General features: G+C 39.1%; 1 protein-coding gene across 8 annotated transcripts in view; it reads left to right on the forward strand.

Moving 5' to 3' along the window:
* SMAD1 (SMAD family member 1) overlaps positions 1 to 19,903 on the forward strand; it is a 78,257-nt gene that overhangs the window by 45,275 nt on the left and 13,079 nt on the right. For all 8 annotated transcript variants that reach the window (XM_072773458.1, XM_072773460.1, XM_072773457.1 and 5 more), the window contains 2 exons: positions 15,672 to 15,929; positions 18,635 to 18,751. In XM_072773458.1, the coding sequence (XP_072629559.1) occupies positions 15,672 to 15,929; positions 18,635 to 18,751 (375 nt within the window). The remainder of the gene's footprint in view (positions 1 to 15,671; positions 15,930 to 18,634; positions 18,752 to 19,903) is intronic.

Here is a 19,903-nt window from a genome sequence, read left to right on the forward strand (position 1 = left end):
TCTGAAGTTCTTCTTCCTCTAACAGACTCTGAAGCTCTAATAACATAGCACCTTCCTTCTGTGGTAGTTAAGCAAATAAACATTCGGCAAAGGAAAGGAATCTGGGGGAAGAGTAGGAGGAGAAGAGACAGGGAGGGAGCCAGCGTCTAGTCTAGAGCCTGCCCTGTGCCGCAGCCATGGAGCTTCACAGAGTCATTGCAAGCTTGTTTCGTTATCCCGTTATCCCGACAAAAACAGGTAAGAACTTAAACTGCCTAGCTCATATAGCTGGCACTCTTGATGGTCTTGATCCCAAAGCAGCACTTCTTCCATGTTACCATGCCACCTGACCAAGAATGTTCCATGTTTCACAGCTGCTTAGAGACATAGGGTAAGAAACCCAGTCCTGCATTGCCGGTGCCTACAGTAACCCCTCACTGTCCTGCACCCAGACTCCCAGACAGTCTGACTCAGCATACTTGGGATGAGGCAAAAGAATCTGCCTTTTTAAACAATTATCTTGCTAATTCAGATGCAGGTAGTATGAGAACTTTGAGAAAGATTGGTCTATATTAATCAGCTTATAACAGTAAGTATAGTAGTTTCCCAAAGTAGTTTGGGAATGGTAATATAATTCACAAACATATACACTAATTGAAAAAAAATATTAAGAATCTACTCTGTGCTGTGCACTGAATGATACAGAAGGGAAAAAAACCAAAACTCAGTTCTACCCTCTAGGGGCTTAGGGTCTGGGTGAGGTAGAGTCAAATTAGCAATAAAATGTTACAGATGCTATGATGGCGGTCTCTTTAGGCAATAGTGGGGCACAAAGAACAGAAGAATTCATTTTTACTGGGTGTAGAAAAACAAAGAAGGGCACCATAAAGGAAATGACATTTAGAATTAAGACTTGGAAACATGATCAAGTGAGCAAAGGTATGGAAGCATGAAACTAGCAGATGGAAATTGCAAGAAGCACAGGATGGCTGAGTGAAGAGAGGGCGATTGGAATGAGAGTCTGGGCCAGGTCATAGAGTCACAGAAGATGTACTGTGGGCATATAATCTCACAGATAAGATGTCTTTCAAGGAAAGCACTGTAGTATACAGAAAGAATCACTGGCCTGGAACTATCTAGGAAATTGAATTCTCAAAGTTGAGTTGGATACAGGCTACTTTGAAGTAAATTTAACATTTGGTTTTTTCTTTTAAGCCTGAAGGTATTGTTATTGAGTGCAGTTTATGTCTTTGCTTATATTCAAACTGTGTTCACATATTTGTTTTCTATTAATGTGTTTGTACTTAAGAGTAATTGATATATTCCTAGAAAATAGATACTAAGAAATTACTCCCTTTAGGCAAAAACGGTCGTAACTTTAAAAAGATGTTCCCCCCAAAAAAACTAAACAGAAGAATGGAAAGAGCATTTTTAGCAAAAACTTCCTGAATCTCCTTCCAGTTTTTCAGGGCTGAGCAGTGTGCAGCATGGTGGTGATGTGCAGGCCTTGATTCAAAGCCTGGCCCTCAGTGCTGCAGCTGTGGTGACCTTGGACATATGACTGAACTTGGCCAAGCCTGCTTCCTTGTCAGTTGTGAAGACTTGGTGAGCTGTTAGGACCTCCACGGAGGCTGGGACGGTGGCTTCTGCATCCACGGTGTCATGTGCAGGCCCTTGCCCTTTGTTGGTATTCAGAGGGCATACATGTAGTGCTCAGTGAACACTAATATTTCAAAACCCTCCTTACTGGTGCCTCACCACCACTAAGCAAACAAAAAGATAAAATGCCAGCACTCGGGGATTTGGGGCTATATTTTTTTTTCTCTTCAAACTTTATTAACCTTGATTAAAGGTTCTGAGAATCTTTTCTTCCTGATACATCCTGAGGTGAGGAATTTTATTTCATAAATGCATATACTGTTAACTTTCCAGTGGTCTTCCCCTCTCCATCACTGTCTGCTTGAAATGTTTCTGTTTAGAAAGTCACGGAACACACACTGTATCTAGGGACATCTGTCTAGTACAGATATTATACTGGGCACAGCTGCTCTGGCAGCTTTGCCGTCCCTTGTTTTCACATGGGAACTGCAGCCACTGGAGTGGCTCTTGGGCCATTCTTTGATTAGCCCTGGGCCACCTTGAGGTGACCTGAGGTGTCCTGAGACCCAACAGAGATGGGGTCTGGTGCTGAATTTTATACATGTGAAGGTCCAGATGTACATAAAACAGCACTGTCCTTAGTCGGAAGACTTGCAGAATTCAGGGCAGGAAGGTCCCTTGGAATTCGGGTCCTTTTTTTTTTTTGAGTCAGGAAATTGAGACTGAAAAGTTAAGTGATTTGTTCAAAGTCAGAAAAGTAGTTATTATCGTAGCCAAGGCTGAACTTGTATGTCCTGTTACCTAAATGCCTTTTCCAAGCCTTCAGAACTCAAAAGCATTTATGTACCAGAGGATAGCATCTAGCTTGTTAGACACCATGTGTACGTGGACAAATGTAGGCAAGGGCCTGACCACTTTGTCATCAGAACTCTCGTGTGTTTAAAAAACAAAACAGGGATCCCTGGGTGGCGCAGCGGTTTGGCGCCTGCCTTTGGCCCAGGGCGCGATCCTGGAGACCTGGGATCGAATCCCACGTCGGGCTCCCGGTGCATGGAGCCTGCTTCTCCCTCTGCCTGTGTCTCTGCCCCCCCTCCCCCCGTGACTATCATAAATAAATAAATTGAAAAAAAATAAATAAAAAATAAAATTTGTGAAAAAATAAATAAATAAAATTTGTGAAAAAACAAAACAAAACTTGTTCACCAGCATTTGATGCGTCACAAGTTAGGTAGGGATTTGTCAGCCTTAGTCTCATTACTAGGCTACCACTGACTTGGTGATAGAATTTCAAGCAGTATTTCAAAATCTTGAAAAAGCTCACAACCCTACAGGGTGTGCATGAATGCTTTCCAGAGCTCAGCTCCTCTTTCCAATTTTAGCTGTTTCTTTTTCATGCCTTTTCCTTGTGTCTTGGCAACACAGAAAAGCAGAGTCCAGTAGCAGAATCGTGAATGTCTCCTGAAATTTGCTTCCTGAAACTTTCTTAGTTTGGTTTCCCTGTCAACTGAGAAGGGGTTTTTATTTATTTTTTTAACTAAAAGAGACCTCTAAAAACTTTGAAAAGCAGCATACATCTCTAAGATGTATTCTCTGAGAAAAGGCAGCCATCTGACCTTCCTCCCCCTTGATTAGTCAGGAAAAGAAAGGAAGAGAGCTTCCTCCTCTTAAAGACTTAACAGCAATTAGGGATTTTCAAGTGGGTGGAAGGAGGCATTGTGAAATTGCCTGAGTCTTCTCCCTGCCCCCATCCACCCCAAATACACCTGAGGAGGTGGTGTGAAGCCAGTCAGAGTCTTACCAGGGTTAGGACTCTTAGAATATAGTAATGACACAACACAGTCTGATTTTTAAGTGCTTGAAATCAAAAAGAAATTGTGTGTATAAAGAAAGGTGTTTTACCATTGGGCTTCTCTTTCCAAAGAGATTCTTACAATTCAAATTAACCAGGAGCAGCCCTGGAAGAGAAGCCACAAATTTGAGTCACTGTTTGAAATTGCCAAGTAGGAGTAACCTTTTTGGTACACCAAAGAAAACGTTGGTTCCCCAGAAGAGTCTGTGCTTCCATAAAAAAGAAATAGCCTGAAACACAGAAAGAAATATTAAAGACATTTCTCATCCTCTTCCCCTTCCTATTCCTGACTGGAGTCAGGCCCAGAGTTTGCCAGTCCTGTTTCTTTCAGCTAGTTCATCAACAACCTCTTGCCTAAGAAATAAGAATTGTCATAGAAGTTGCATTTTAACATGGGTATTCATCTGGATGTTTATTCTTTCCTTTCCCCCAATAGAAAACAGATCTCTTAATCTTCCCTGAATGAAGGGACCAGGGTCTGGGGGGTGGCAGGGTGAAGAGACATCTGAGAGGGGGCAGTAGCATTGTCCTTTAGGGCCTGCACAAGTGAGTGGGGCCTGGAGCCCGTCATTTCAGAGCAGCGTGTGCGCGTAGGCACAACCCTGCACCACTAGCCTCCATGTGTCTCTTCCACATTAACTCTTCTCTCTAGGACTAGCAGCTCTTCCACATCCCAGACCCAGCCCTTTCCTTTCTTGAATTCAAATAGGAGTTTGACAATATCAATTATTGTTGATAGTTTAGATGCCCATATAATTCGTTGTCCAAACTAGAACACTTTTGAGAGGGAAGTGGGTCACCTCTTAATAATTCCCCTGGACAGCACATACAAACTGGAACTGTGCCAGGCAAGCCGGGACATAGAGACATCCTGCTTCTAGGTCTTCACAAAAATCAGATTTGATAATTATTTATTATGTATCATCAGAGAGTTAGAAGTACCTCATAACCGAACTTGTTAAATTAGACTACAACTTTTCCTTTAAATTAGCTGATCTTAACTTTAATTTTTCAAGAAACACTTCTGGAATTTACCTACCCATCCCTTAAACAGTATAGGACATAATTGAGCATTCTTGGAGACTTAGAGTCATTGAGGCAGTAGAACATCATGGTTGAAGAGTGCTCCATGCCTTCATAATTGTTGATACTTCTTGTGTGACCTTAGTTAAGTTACCCTGTAAGCCCTCTTCTTAAGTAATAGAACATGCTCAGCAGGGGTCCAGGTTTAGAACAAATATTTGTGGTGATAGTAGTATATTAATGAAATTTTGTGGAATATAGTGATCAATTAGATAAGTGTCTCCTTGCTTATATGTAAATGCTCTTAGTTCTAGAGTCTATTCTGCATATTATTTGTCTCCCTTCTTACTGTTACTGGTCACTTCTTTGCTGTAGTTTTCCAAGAAATAAATAACTTAAGAATTGTGACACTGAGAGGCACCTGGGTGGCACAGTCAATTAAGCAGCCAACCCTTGGTTTTGGCTCAGTTCATGATCTCAGAGTCCTGGGATTGATTGAGCCCCATGTCAGGCTCCAAGCTCATTGGGGAGTCTGCTTAAGATTCTCTCTCTCCCTCTCCTTTTGGCCCTCCTGTTCATGCTGTCTATCTGTCTCTCTCAAATAAATAAATTAAATTAAAAAGAATTGTGACACTTAGTAAATAGAAAACCCATACATTCAGAGTCTAGGGTACTACCACCCATCCCAACGAAGTGTGGCATTTTGAGTACTCAGAGCCATAGGTAACAGGGTACATCTTCTTGCAGTATCAGTTTTCCTTGATGACAAGTTACTTAAAATATCACCTTTGTGTTTGGTAAGTAATAAGAAGTAGGGCATAAAGTGTGTATGAATTTGGTAAGGCAGAGAACAATTTCAGTGTAATTTCACAATTCTAGTGGAGCTGCTGGGATCTCAGATGAGTTCACTTTCTGTCACTGGTGTTTACTTTGGTAAAAAATGTTGAAGAATACTGCAAAAATGTCTCTCAAAGATCTAAAGAAGATCTAAACACTCTTAAATGTTATCTCCACTTTAACATGGAGCTTTCTTGCAGCTCTTTACTTTTGATCTCTTCATTTGGTTTTCACTGCAAGAGCTGGTGTGTCTGTGATAACCAACTGGAATTCCTCTCCTGGATGGGGATTCTGCATTGGGAGATACACATTATATGGTGCCAGAAGTAGAGACAGTAGGACAAAGCTGCTTTAGTTGGCTATTAATATACTATTGAAGAGCTCAGAGTAATGCTTCTAAAACTTTGAAGTTAGGATTGGAAAAGGGAATTGATAATAGAGTATCTTAGCCATGTTTAAAACTTGGTAGAAGACAATTTTAAATTGCCTCTTCACATTTATTTTTTGAACAGTTTTATTAAGAAACAATGACAGAATAAACTGTACATGTTTAAAATGTACAACGTGATTAGTTTTGACATAGTCCTGTGAAAATATCACCACAATGAAGACTACATACACATCACCTCTAAAAGTTTACTCCTGCATCTTTGCAATTTCTCCCTCCAGCTCTTCCCATCATCCCCAGGCAGCTACTGCTCTGCATTCTGTCACCATACATTGGTTTGCATAATCTAGATTTTATATGCATGGAATTACACAGTATACACTCTTTCTTTTTTAAATATTTTATTTATTTGAGAGTTCGCACAAGTGAGCATGAGCAGGGAGAAGGGCAGAGGGAGAGGGAGAGAAGCAGGCTCCCTGCTGAGCAGGAAGCCTATTGTGGGGCTCAACCCCAGGACCCTGGGATCATGAATCTGAGCCAAAGGCAGCCGCTTAATTGACTGAGCCACCCAGGCGCCCCTACCTTCTTTTACTGTCTGCTTTCTTCAGCACTTTTGAGATTCATCTGTGTTGTATGAATCAGTATGTCATACCATTTTGTTGCTGAATAGTAGTCTACTGTATTGATATACCATAATTTATTCATTTGTTTGTCAATGGACATTTGTTTCCAGTTTTTGACTATCACAGATAAAACACACATCTGTATGGATATGTGTTTCATTTTGCTTGGGTAAATACTTACAATGGTTGGGTCATATGGTAGGTATGTTTAATTTTATGAGAAATTGCCAAGATGTTATCCAAAGCGATTATACCATTTTACAGCCAGCAATATAATAATAATTTTTAAAAATCTATTGTGGTAAAATATATATAACATAGTACTTATTACTTTAACCATTTGTAAATGTATAATTCCATGGCATTAAATAAACTCACAATGTTGTATAATTATTACCACTATCCATACCCAAAACTCTATTAGCATCCCAGCAAAAATTCTGTACTCATTAAACAATAACTCCTTTTTTATTCTTTCTCCCAGCCCCTGGTAACCTATATTCTACTTTTTGTATCTATGAATTTGCCTATTTTAAGTCCTTTGTATAAATAGAATCAAAATCTTTGTCCTTTTGTGTCGGCCTATTTCATTAAGCATGATGATTCTATGGTCCATCTTCTTTTCACATCTTCTGCCTAATTTTTAATTGGATTGTTTGTTGTTTTTTTCTTTTTTAATGAGTTTTAAAGTTCTTTATTCAGGATACAATCCTTTATCATCTACGTGATTTGCAAATATTTTCTTTGAGGCTTGAACGTCAATGTAAGACAACATTTCATAGTAAATATCCTCAAGCATTTGGAGGAAAAATCAGAGATTCAGAAACCAAGTACAGATATATGGACAAAAATTGGAAGAAAAATCAATGAAAGTGATAGAATTCAGGAAATAAATTTTAAGACAAAACCACTTCATAAATAAAGAATAAGTTGCAGTGTGCCAAAGGGAGACAAGATTCTTACTAAAATGTAATAAGATTTACTGAAGAAGGCAGGAAAACAACGAATTGGAGATTTGAAAAAAAGTCTATAAGGGTCTTAGTGAAAGCATTTGGAATGGACAACAAAGAAGATCTAACATATGTATAATTGGAGCTCCTACGTTCTTAAAGACCAAGGAACAGAAGTTAGAGAAAACCTAAACTTCCATTTTGAAAGGACCTACTAACTATTTGGGAAAACATCTAGAATAATGAACTTTGAGACAAACCCTAGTAAAACTGTATTAGACTTTCAAGACAAAGAAAAGTCCTCAGGGCCTCCAGGCAAGAAGAGCACATAGCTTGTAAAGGCAAGAATGTGCTGAAACCAGACTTCTCAAAAACATCACACAGAAATTGGCATCTGTGCAAAAGCATTTCAGAAAGCTTAAGGAAATCAAAAGCAAGCCAAACTCCCCTTCAGTATTAAGATTACAGAAAGTTTTAAATATGCACTCATGGATACTGTTAAAGTGAGCTCTCTCTGAGAAGTCTGATGGGGTAGTTTTACTCAACTAGGAGATGACTGGGGAAATTTTGTTGTGAAGTTGTAGAGATAAGGCAAAAATAAGATTGGTGATATAGTTGGAAAAATAATATGTAAATCTAAGATGTTCTGACAAAGTAGTAAAGTGCAAATTTAAAAATGGAATAGAAGAATAGAAAAGGAGAAAAGCAAAATAAAACTACTGATTGTATAGATAACAGATGAGAGTCAAAAGATAGCATGTAAAACTGACCAACTGGAAAATAATGATCACAAAACACCTGCATATCAGAATCTATGGGATACATTTAAACCAGTGATCAGAAGAAAATTCATAGCCTTGAATACCTATGTCAGTAAAAATGAAAGAATAAAAACAATAGATTAATTTTAAACTTCCAGTCAGAAAAGCTAGGAAAAGAACAACAAAGTAAATCAAAGTATGAGGAAAGAGAGAGTAGAGATGAAAGCAAAAACTAATGAGAGAACAAAGAAAAAGATCAAATGAACAAATCCAAATCCTGGTTTCAAAAAAAGACCAAGGATCAGGTAATTAAGAAAAAAAGATCAGATGGGGAGAAAGCGTAAATATATATAAAGATACAGGAAACAGTTATTGATACAGAAGATATAAAACTTAATTGTATGATTACTCTGCATATCTTTATGCAAGTAAATTTGAAAACCTAGATAGAATGGATAATTTCCCAGGAAACATACAATTTACCAGAATTAGCCTCAGTAATCGTAGAAAGTTTAAATTTATTTCTATGGAACAAAGAATTGAGAAAGTTATTGAGGAACTACTCCACAAGAAAGCACTAAGCCCAAATAATTGAACAGGGGAAGTCTGCCTAACATTTAGAGGCTGGTTAGCAACATAAACTCTTTCTGAGCACAGAAACATTTGTTTATTTTTAAAGATTTTATTTGAGAGAGAGAGCATAAGAGAGAGAGAACGCACACACAAGCAGGGGGTAGGGGTAGAAGGAGAAGCAGACTCCCTGCTGAACAGGGAGCCCGACATGGGACTCGAACCCAGGACCCTGAGATCACGACCTGAGCTAAAGGCAGATGCTTAACTGAGCCACTCAGGGGCCCCCACAGAAACATTTATGAAGCAAATACAACGTTGATATCAAAACCTGATAAAAGGGGTGCCTGAGTGGCTCAGTTGGTTAAGCATCTGCATGCCAAGCTCTTGAGATCAAGTACCGCATTGGGCTCCTTTCCAAGTGGGGAGCCCACTTTTCCCTCTGCCTGCTGCTCCCCATTGCTTATTCTCTCTCTCTCTCTCTTTCTGACCAAAAAAGCTTTTTTTTTTTTTAACCTGGTAAAGATCACAGACACACATGAATCAGTATCCCTTATGAATATTGACATAAAATTTCTAAATATTAATTGTTAGACTCTAACAGCCCACATTAAGAAAATAATACTTCATGACCCAAGCAGGTTTTATGCCAGGAGTGCAAGAATAATTAATCCTGTTAATTAGATCTAAAAAGAAAAATCAGAATACTATCTCCAGAAATGCTGAAAAATTCTCTGACAAAAATTTAATACCTAGGGGTGCCTGCGTGGCTCATTTGGTTAAGTGTCTGACTCTTGAATTCAGCTCAGGTCATGGTCTCAGGGTTATGAGATCGAGACTCAAGTCAGGCTCCCCGCTCAGTGGGGAGTTTGCTGGAGATGGTCTCTCCTCCTTCTTCTGCCCCTTCCCCCCTCACATGCACTGCTTCTCTCTCTCTCTCTCAAAATAAATATTTTTAAAAACTAATGCCTGTTCCTAATAACAACACTGAACTATAGCAATGGATGGCTACTTCCTTAACATAATCAACGTATATACCAAAGTCCTAAAGTCAGCATCTTAAGGGGAAATACTAGAGGCATTCCCACCAAGGTCCAGAATACTTCCAGAAAGTTCACGGTCTCTGGTACTTTTTAACATTATATTGGCACTATTAGCCAATGTGACTAGACAAGAGAAAACAATTGGGAAGGGAAAAGGAAAACTCTGTCAGTGATACGATCATTTACCTGGAGAATTCTGTAAGGAATCCGTGATAAAACTAAGACAACAAAAGAATTCAACAAGGGGGCAGTATATAAAAGCATGGAAATATCAATAACATTCATATATAAAAGTAGTTACCAGTTAGAAGATATGATGGAAGAGAAAACTCCCATTTACAGTAGCAACAGAAAAAATAGAGGAGTAAATGTAATAAGAAATGAAATGTATAAAAGTTAATGTAGTTTTCTAGATTGAATTGTTTATCCTCCCCCACCAATTTATATTTCAAAGCCTTAATCAAAAGTCCCTCAGAATTTGACTGTATTTGGAGATAGGGCCTTTAAAAAGATAAGTGAACTCTATATCTGAAACTAATGTTGTAATATATATTGGCTAATTGAATTTAAATTAAAAAAAAAAAGTTAAAGTGAGGCCATTAGAGTGAGTCCTTATCCAGTCTGACTGGTGTCCTTATAAGTGGAGATTGGGACATACAGGGAGACACCAGGGAAATAAGCTGTGTGAGGACACACGAAAAGAAAATAGCCATCTGCTAGCCAAGAAGAGAGGCCTTGGGAGAAACCAACCTGCCAACACCTCGAGCTCAGATTTTCAACCACAAGGACTTTGACTAAATAAATGTTTATTATTTAAGCCACCCAGTCTGTGATATTTTGTTACAGCAGCCTGAGCAGACAAATATAGTTAACATGGAACATTCCTAAAAGATGCAAAAGTAGACTTGAAGAAACCTTCCTAGGTTTTGAATAGGACATCTGAACATCAAGGTATTCTTACTAATAAGTTAATTTGTAAGTATATTGTGACCCCTGTAAAAGCACCAAAATCTCTTTTTTTTTGGAGGTAGACAGGGTGATAACTAAAGTTGATGTGGAGTAAGCATATAAGCAGAACATTGAAAAAGAACTGTGAAAGGGGATTAGCCCTATCAGATATTAGAACTTAAAGCCTCTATAATTAACACAGTGGTAGTGGGGCACTGACTAGAATAGAATGGAATGGAATGTCTAAACATAGACCCTAACATATATGGAACTTTATGAAAAAAGTGGTATATCCAGTCATTGGGGCAAAGATGGGCTTTTTAATAAATGGTGTTGGGGCAGCTGGCTAACCATTTGGAAAAAGATAAAATTAGATCTATTCCTCATGTATAAATAAAACTGAGCAAATAAAACTGAGCTACAGATGGATCAGAGATCTAAGTAAAATCGGAAACTCTGTATGCACTAGAAGAATGTATGGTTGAATTCCTCCTGACAGTCTGGGTGTAGGAGAAGCCTTTTTATGACTCAGAGTCCATCTGCAATAAAGGAAAATATTGATAAATTTGATTATAAAAAATAAGCTTTTTCACATAAGCAAAGTCAAAAGAAAAATGACAGATTGTGATAAAATATTGTAACATATAAAATAGCACAGGCTAATATCTCTAATACATATTTTTCAATGAAAAATGAAAAGACTAAATGAGCAAAAGGCACAAGCAGACCAGTTGCAAAAAAATATATTAAAATGTCCCCTGAAATACAGGGAAAATGATCAACTTTCACCATAAGAGAAATGCAAATTAAAATTGCACCAAAATACCATTTCTCACTCATATTGTGCAAAAAATAAAAATCATAGGGTACTTGGGTTGCTCAGTCAGGGTCGTGGGGTTGAGCCCCACATTGGGCTCCATGCTCAGCATGAGTCTGCTAGAGATTCTCTGTCTCCCTCTGCGCCTCCCCACCACATGCACTGCACTCTCTCTTTCTCTCTCTTAAATAAATAAAATCTTAGAAGATGAAAGAAATTCCTTTAAAAAAAACCTTGACAAAATAAGTCTTGTCTTGGGGGCTGTGAGGGGAAAGTCACGCTCATATGTGGCCGGTGGCAATGTGAAATGGCACAACCCCTGGAAAGGGGTACTTAACAGAGTTATATGTTTATTTTCACCCAGTATGGCCACTTCTAGGGATTTACCCTGAAGGTACTCCTTTAACAATACTGCAATATATGTGCACAGAGTTATTCATTACAGGGTTATGGTAATGGTAATATACCGTAAACTGCCAAGACGTGGGAGATTGGTTGAAGAAACTATGGTGCTACATTACCTGTAAAAACAAATATGGAAGATCTCTCTAAACTAGAAAGTTAATTTAGGATATAAGTGAATAAAGCATTGCAAAATAATATGTAGAGTAGGCTGCTTTCCTTTTTAGTAGTAAAGACAAAATAGGAAAGTACGCATTTGGGACGCCCGGGTGGCTCAGTGGTTGAGCGTCTGCCTTTGGCTCAGGGCGTGATCCTGGTCCGGGGATCGAGTCCCACATCAGGCTCCCTGATAGGAGCCTGCTTCTCCCTCTATCTCTCTGCCTCTCTCTCTGTGTCTCCCATGAATGAATGAATGAATGAATGAATGAATGAATGAATGAGCGAACAAATAAAATCTTTTAAAAAGTACATATTTATCAGGTTAACTTTTTCAAGAAGAAATACAGGAAGGATAAACCAGGGGGTAAAAAGAAATTGATTAGCCTCTGAGGAGGTTAGACAAGGGCACTGAGTAAACAAATTGTAATATATATATATATGAAATAAGATGCTGTATAAAACATTGGTTGAATCCTACAGACATAGTATTGAACTATAAGATAGTTCAGCTGTAAGATAGACATAGTATTGAACCAAAGATACCAGACACAGGAGTATATATTTCCATTTATATGAATACTTGCACATTTTACTATAGATGCGTGATACCTCAATACATTTTTTTGTAAAGATTTTATTTATTTATGAGAGACAGAGATAGAGGCAGAGGGAGAAGCAGACTCCCTGCAGGGACTCTGATGTGGGACTCAATCCTAAGATCCCGGGATCGTACCCTGAGCCAAAGGCAGACCAAAAGTGGCTCAACCACTGAGCCACCCAGGTGCCCCTTGATACGTTTTTTTAAAGTTTATTAAAAGATACTTGTCTTGGGATGCCTGCCTGACTCAGTCCATAGAACTGACCACCACAGCACAGAACAGAGTTACTATAGAAACACAGGTACTAGACATGAACTTCAGGTGTACATTGCCTCCTGCTGCCACTGTCCTTTGTGGGCAATGAGAAGAAGCAAATTCCTGGTTCTAAAATTATAGGCAATAGGAGTTGCTGAAACAGTGGCTCCAGTAGGTAGAATGTATATGTATGTGGGGGCCGGGGGGGGGGTCCTCTGAAGAGTCAAGATAGAGGATGGATTCAGGGTGTTGTCTGGTGCTGCATTTGGGGGTAGGGTTTAGACGCCAGTTTTTACCCTACTTTAAAGGCACTAATCAGAATTCAGATGGCCATGAAAGGCAAGTTGGAAAGTAGTAACTCAAGCTGCAGTGTTGCATAGGTAATTCAAAGGTATTGTGCCATTTCAGAGCTTTTGTTTACTTTGGAATGTAGATTTCTGTTGACCCGGGGGGCCTTTATGACAATTAGGAATTTGTTTCTTCAACAAAATAGCTTATATTTCAGGTGACTGTTGAAATGTAGAAGGAGTAATTATGCTTTTGATGACTTAATTTGGGTTAGATTCCATCACTGTACAGAAAAGGAAATACATTTATTCTACTAAAAAGATTTGTTTTTAAGGAGTCAGTTAGTGGGGAATTTATTTTTACCGATTAGCAATTTAAGATAGAGTTATGAGACCATTTAAGACCTTCAAAAACCTATTTTTAAAAGAAAAACAATGTTCAGCTCATGAATAAGTGATAATCCAAGTGTTTGGGGCACATTTTCCTGCAGAAATGGTATAAGTTATAGATAGATTCCCTGGAAAGCCCTCAAAAATCTACTTAATTCCTAATGCCACGACATAATTGTTTCTTTGAGAGAATATATTCTTTTTTTTAATAATAAATTTATTTTTTATTGGTGTTCAGTTTACCAACATACAGAATAACACCCAGTGCTCATCCCGTCAAGTGCCCCCCTCAGTGCCCGTCACCCATTCATCCCCACCCCCCGCCCTCCTCCCCTTCCATCACCCCTAGTTCGTTTCCCAGAGTTAGGAGTCTTCATGTTCTGTCTCCCTTTCTGATATTTCCCACACATTTCTTCTCCCTTCCCTTATATTCCCTTTCACTATTATTTATATTCCCCAAATGAATGAGAACATATAATGTTTGTCCTTCTCCGATTGACTTACTTCACTCAGCATAATACCTTCCAGTTCCATCCACATTGAAGCAAATGGTGGGTATTTGTCATTTCTAATGGCTGAGTAATATTCCATTGTATACATAAACCACACCTTCTTTGTCCATTCATCTTTCGATGGACACCGAGGCTCCTTCCACAGTTTGGCTATTGTGGACATTGCTGCTATAAACATCGGGGTGCAGGTGTCTCGGCGTTTCATTGCATCTGAATCTTTGGGGTAAATCCCCAACAGTGCAATTGCTGGGTCGTAGGGCAGGTCTATTTTTAACTCTTTGAGGAACCTCCACACAGTTTTCCAGAGTGGCTGCACCAGTTCACATTCCCACCAACAGTGTAAGAGGGTTCCCTTTTCTCCGCATCCTCTCGAGAGAATATATTCTAACTCCCAACAACAATAGCAGATTTTAAATCTCCTCCTTTTTCCTCGTGCAGATTTCCAAATGGGTGGTTTTTCTAGCCAAGGCCATGAGAGTAGTAGGGATTCTGACGGCCTTCCTTCCTGGGGAGTCCGTTTGGAGACTGTAGTGGGGAGTTGAGGATCTAACCCAGTTAGGGCTTCTTAGCCAGGCCTTCACTTTAATAAGCATCATAACTTATAGTGGCTTTGCCTCTAGAGGTTTCTGGAGGTTGCAAACCATGCTAATTATTAACTCCTTAGGTTCCTAACATACAGAGCTTTTTAGGAGTGACTTGAGCTGCTTTCTTTCATTCTCCAGTGGTGTGGATGTTTTTGACCTTTATACCTTGAGTATCCAGTTAGCAAAATGTGAATTGTATGACCCGTTTCTTCCTTTCCCTGTCAGGTAGTTCTGAGGGTTACTGAGAAGTGGGTTAAATGCATTAATATCCTCAGAGAAAAAATTTTTTGTGAAGTATGACTACTTGGACACAACATAAAGTCTGTCCCCAAGATGTTGTATTTTGTCTAATTAACTACCTTTATTGGCATTTGGATTTTTTGCTGCTGGCTGTATTTATCCTCTCCTTGTTAGTATACTGGCCTCCTTTTGTTGTAAAGTGTCAATTTAAAACATTTGTGATGAATAATTCATACCATTCAATAAATATTAACTCTTTAAATGTAACGTCTTTTCGGGCAGCCCTGGTGGCTCAGCGGTTTAGCGCTGCCTTCAGCCCAGGGCCTGATCCTGGAGACCCAGGATCGAGTCCCATGTCAGGCTCACTGCATAGAGCCTGCTTCTCTCTCTGCCTGTGTCTCTGCCTCTCTCTCTTCTCCCTCATGACAAATAAATAAATAAATAAATAAATGAATGAATGAATGAATGTAACGTCTTTTCAACGGGGGCTGTAAACGTGGTACTGTTGATGGTGGCATATGTTAATTGTGCTTTGGTTTTCAGTGAATGAAAAAATTCAGAAGCGGGAACCTTAACATTTTGAACATAACAAGTGTCCTGCACTTTTCTTGGGCAGTTTGTTAGTGCTACAGATCTCGAGCACAAGTCACAGCAATTCTAAAGAGACTATTTGTTACCGCATTTATTCCTGAGTAGAAAATGGCTTTGCATCTGAATGATGCTTTTGAGCTGGCAGCAGGGCAGGGTTCAGATAATTTATTGTTACTTACAGATTATGTTTCTGCTCTACTGTGACGTTATTACAGATTTTCATCATTTTCATGTTTGTCTTTCTCTTTTCTTTCCCTTTTTCCAGTTCTTCCTCCAGTGCTGGTTCCAAGACACAGCGAATATAATCCTCAGCACAGCCTGTTAGCTCAGTTCCGTAACTTAGGACAAAACGAGCCTCACATGCCGCTCAACGCCACTTTTCCAGATTCTTTCCAGCAACCCAACAGCCATCCATTCCCTCACTCCCCTAGTAGCAGCTACCCCAACTCTCCTGGAAGCAGCAGTGGTACCTACCCGCACTCGCCCACCAGCTCAGACCCAGGAAGCCCTTTCCAGATGCCAGGTAGGTTGAAATGTTCAGTGATTTTCCAGTCAGGTAGATGGTGCTGCTGCCTCTGCAAGCATCAGTGGGAGCTGGGTACACCTGCCTACCCGAGAGCTCTTCAGCTCTAGTACCTGGTGCTCTGCTCTTGGTTGCAAGATACTGCTGTGGCTGAAGGGAGACCTCGTAGTCAAGGAAGCAAATGTCCTATTTTATTTGCCAGGCATAGATGCTTGAATATATTTTATTTTCTATTTTGAAGGGTTTTGAAACAGCTGCATCCTTCTGGGAGTGGCATAATTGTTACAGTCTTTGCTCTTGATAAAAGAAAGAGAAAAATAATGTGTTGCACACATTTGCCGAAAATGGAAAAAGCCCTGTTGTAAGTGCAATCTCAGAAAAGATACTTCCTGAGGGATCACACCCCACCCCCCACACTTAATCAAATTCATTTAAGTGGTGATGTAATCCCAAGAAACATATACTTTAGCAACAAAGGAAATGCAGCAGAAGTACTGGAGACCATCTGCTTGTTTAACTTAGCAAAGACAAAAACAATTATCTTCCTTTTTTAGACTTAACTGATGGTGTAATGTTTATCAAAATAAATGATTAATTAGGGCATTATATTTTTCAGATTATAGGTTAGTAAGCAAGCATCTCACAAAAAAAAATAATTAGTGCCAAATTTCTTGCTAGTAGACCTCAAGGAGCATACTCTACACAAAGATGTACTTAACACTGATTAACATTTCAAGAAGGGAAATGCGCGGGCAAGCCTGTTTATTAGGCCACTTGAGATGTTTTTAAGTAAATGTGAATTTGACAACAGTGCTGGGTATGTCCTAAAAAATTGAAAAGAGGTACATACTTGATAGTGCTATCTTTTATTTATTTATTACTTCTTTTTTTTTTTTTTTTTTTTTGAGCCTTTTATTCTGCAGCATTTTGTTTTTCCATCCAAAACTGTTTAGGATGAGGCAGGGCATTGAGAATACAGACTAGTTTAAAAATCAAACTAAATATCATCTGATGATTTCTTATTCATCCCACTGTCTCCCAGACCCATCGGGTTTGGTGAACCAGGTTAGTGATGAAGAGACAGTTCCAGAAGCTTTTGAGCAGTGGCAAACCCAGGGTAGGCCCAAAAATGAAAAACTGGAAGATTTTTGCTTGAGTTTACACTCTGTCCCTGGCTGTGAAGGAATAAGGCACAAGCCAAATAAAGGAAATGTGGAAGAGAGAAAGCTGCCAGGGGTGGGAAAAGGCACTTGTGGGAAAAGTAGAGTATCACCCATAGCTATGCAGTAGTGTTGTTGCCATAGGGTGCTGGTGATATTCTCACCAGCTCATTTGCAGAAATTTACTGGATTTGGTCTCGCAGGATGCTCTTTGTCTTCATTCCTGGCTGCAAGTAAAGCAGAGTCGGTGTTACAGCTGCAGGGAAGAAGCTGGAGACAGGGTGACAGAAGCATCCAGATTAAGATCCCCTTAGTCCTGTCTTTGTGCTGTGAGCCCTCACTTGTTAGCAGCTGGACAGTGGAAGTTACTGGGTTGTGACTCAGCTGGAGAGTCAGTCTTGGAAATCTCTAAAAAACTGTAAAGGAGCAGCAATATCAGCCATTTTTGTATTCCCCAGTTGCCCTTAGGGATCTAGGCTACTTATCCAAGTTATTCATGGTTCCCTAAGGTAAAGCTTTGTTCCCTGCTCTGTCACGTGTGCTAGATGGGCTCACAATAGCCAGTGAAGCACTTGCTTTTTGATCACAAAGGATTATTTGTGGGCAACCCGTACCCCTTATTTAACTTAAGAAAACACAAGACCTATATTAGTGTTCTTTGTTTCAGAAGTCATGCTGTTTGCCTCTTATTGCCAGCTGGCTGTGAGCTTTCTTAGAAGAAACATATGTAAAATCTGAATTAGAACATAGCTGTGATAAACTGATTATTATTCAGCTGCTAGAGGTTTTAAAACTAATGATTATTATTAAGTAGGTACTCTTAACAGATTGTTTAAAGTCATGAGAAATTAACAGTTTAAATCAGTAAATTGTAATGAAACTCGGTAAATTCCTGGGAGCCTATGTGTTTAATGTAAGAGACCCTGAAGCTTTTTTTTTTTTTTTTTTTTTTTTTTTTTTTTTAAAGAAATCCTATGTTGGGGATCCCAGGGTGGCTCAGCGGTTTAGCGCCACCTTCAGCCTAGGGTGTGATCCTGGAGTGCTAGGATCGAGTCCCGATCCTTGCATGGAGCCTGCTTCTCCTTCTGTTTGTGTCTCTGCCTCTTTCTTTCTCTGTGTGTCTCTCATGAATAAATAAAATCTTTAAAAAAAAAGAAGAAGAAGAAGAAATCCTATGTAGCTTTCAAAGGTTTCCCATCCACCAGTGAAACTATGAAACGCACAGGTCCTCTCAAAGTGGCTTGTGTGAAAGTGTTTAAGTGTTCTTCTGATTATTTTAAAACAGCCTGAACCTAGTAGGCAGACAGCTTCTGTTACTGGCATACAGTGCTTTTCATACCACTGAATGTTCACTATGGTTGTACCAGATGATGAGATGTTAGTCACTTTCAGAAAGTATACACCCAGTTCAGTGTCTGTAGCAGCTATTTTCTGATAGGGAGGTTGAAATGGGCAATTTAAATCTCAAGAATTTCACAGAATATATGTTTTTAAGTGTGTGTGTTTATTTATGGAGAAAAAAATCATTTTCTTTAACTCTTGTAGCTGATACGCCCCCACCTGCTTACCTTCCTCCTGAAGACCCCATGACCCAAGATGGCTCTCAGCCAATGGACACAAATATGATGGCACCTTCCCTGCCCTCAGAAATCAACAGAGGAGGTAAAATAGATTGCTGTTTATTCCTCTTTTACTGTCTAAAGTTTATCTGTCCAAATGTTACTTTCCCTCCCAAATGTTTATTCTGTAAAAAAGATAGCTATAGGAGAAAGAACACAGCAAGAGAAGCTAGATAGAATTTTTTGGATTACAAATCTTTTTCATATGAAGAACAAACACACTGATTTAACTAATGAAGGCCTAAGTGTAATTGTTCAGTCCTCTCTTGAGAACACAATACTTAATAATTTTGAATTGGTGGTAAAAGAGTATTTTGAAGTGGAAGGACAAAGGGTTATTAAGAAACAATAATATTGCCAAGTGGAGTTGTCACTGGTGATTTCCAAAATTAGAAGTTCATATAACACGGCTTTCCAAAGGTTCTTTTGTTGTTAGGATAGATATTCATAAGTATCATTATTTTCTAGCTCTCATCCATATATAGCTGCAACTGGAACCAACTAATAACATTTGTTTCTTTCTCACTGTATTTGTTTCTAAATAAAATTGTGTTACAAAAATGGATCAAGGTGTATGTTTTTCCTGTTCTTACCTGGAAGAACATATAAGCAGAACCTCTAAGCAGAATGGAGCATTTCTTTGCCTTTCTGAGAGAGGGTGGGTATGTTTCCAGCCCTGTGTGACCACCGGCAGCAGCTGAGGGGAGAATGCTGTCATTCTGCGCTGGCAAGTGGGGTGGGCCTAGACAAGTAGAGAACTTGGGTCAGTGAACTTCTGGAGGATCCCTGAGCACAGGGGTAGGAGATTATGACCACATTGTTGCAGAAAACCGTTCCCAAACAGCCTCTCACAGAAGAAAGTGTTTGGCTGGTGCCATGTAGCATAGATCATTTCAATATGCAGCATTTTATGCAAATTGAAGTTACAGTGGGATCTAATTACAAGGCATTGGTCTCATTTCATTCTTACTATTTTTTTTTTTTTAATTAAAATGGCAGATACCTCAGACTTTGTCAGGGTTGCTTACGTTTTTTAAGTTCTTAAAATCTGACCATAAACTCAACCTTTCTTAGATGTGCAGTATAATAAATTGGAATGTGTACCTTTTTAATCTGTAAAATATTTTTCCATCTATTTTATTGGCTCTGTATTTCTCATAATGTCTAGAACAAGCTCCCAAACATAATTATGGAC

The sequence above is a fragment of the Canis lupus genome, chromosome 13 (assembly GCF_048164855.1).
Source record: "Canis lupus baileyi chromosome 13, mCanLup2.hap1, whole genome shotgun sequence".
NCBI classification, from domain to species: domain Eukaryota; kingdom Metazoa; phylum Chordata; class Mammalia; order Carnivora; family Canidae; genus Canis; species Canis lupus.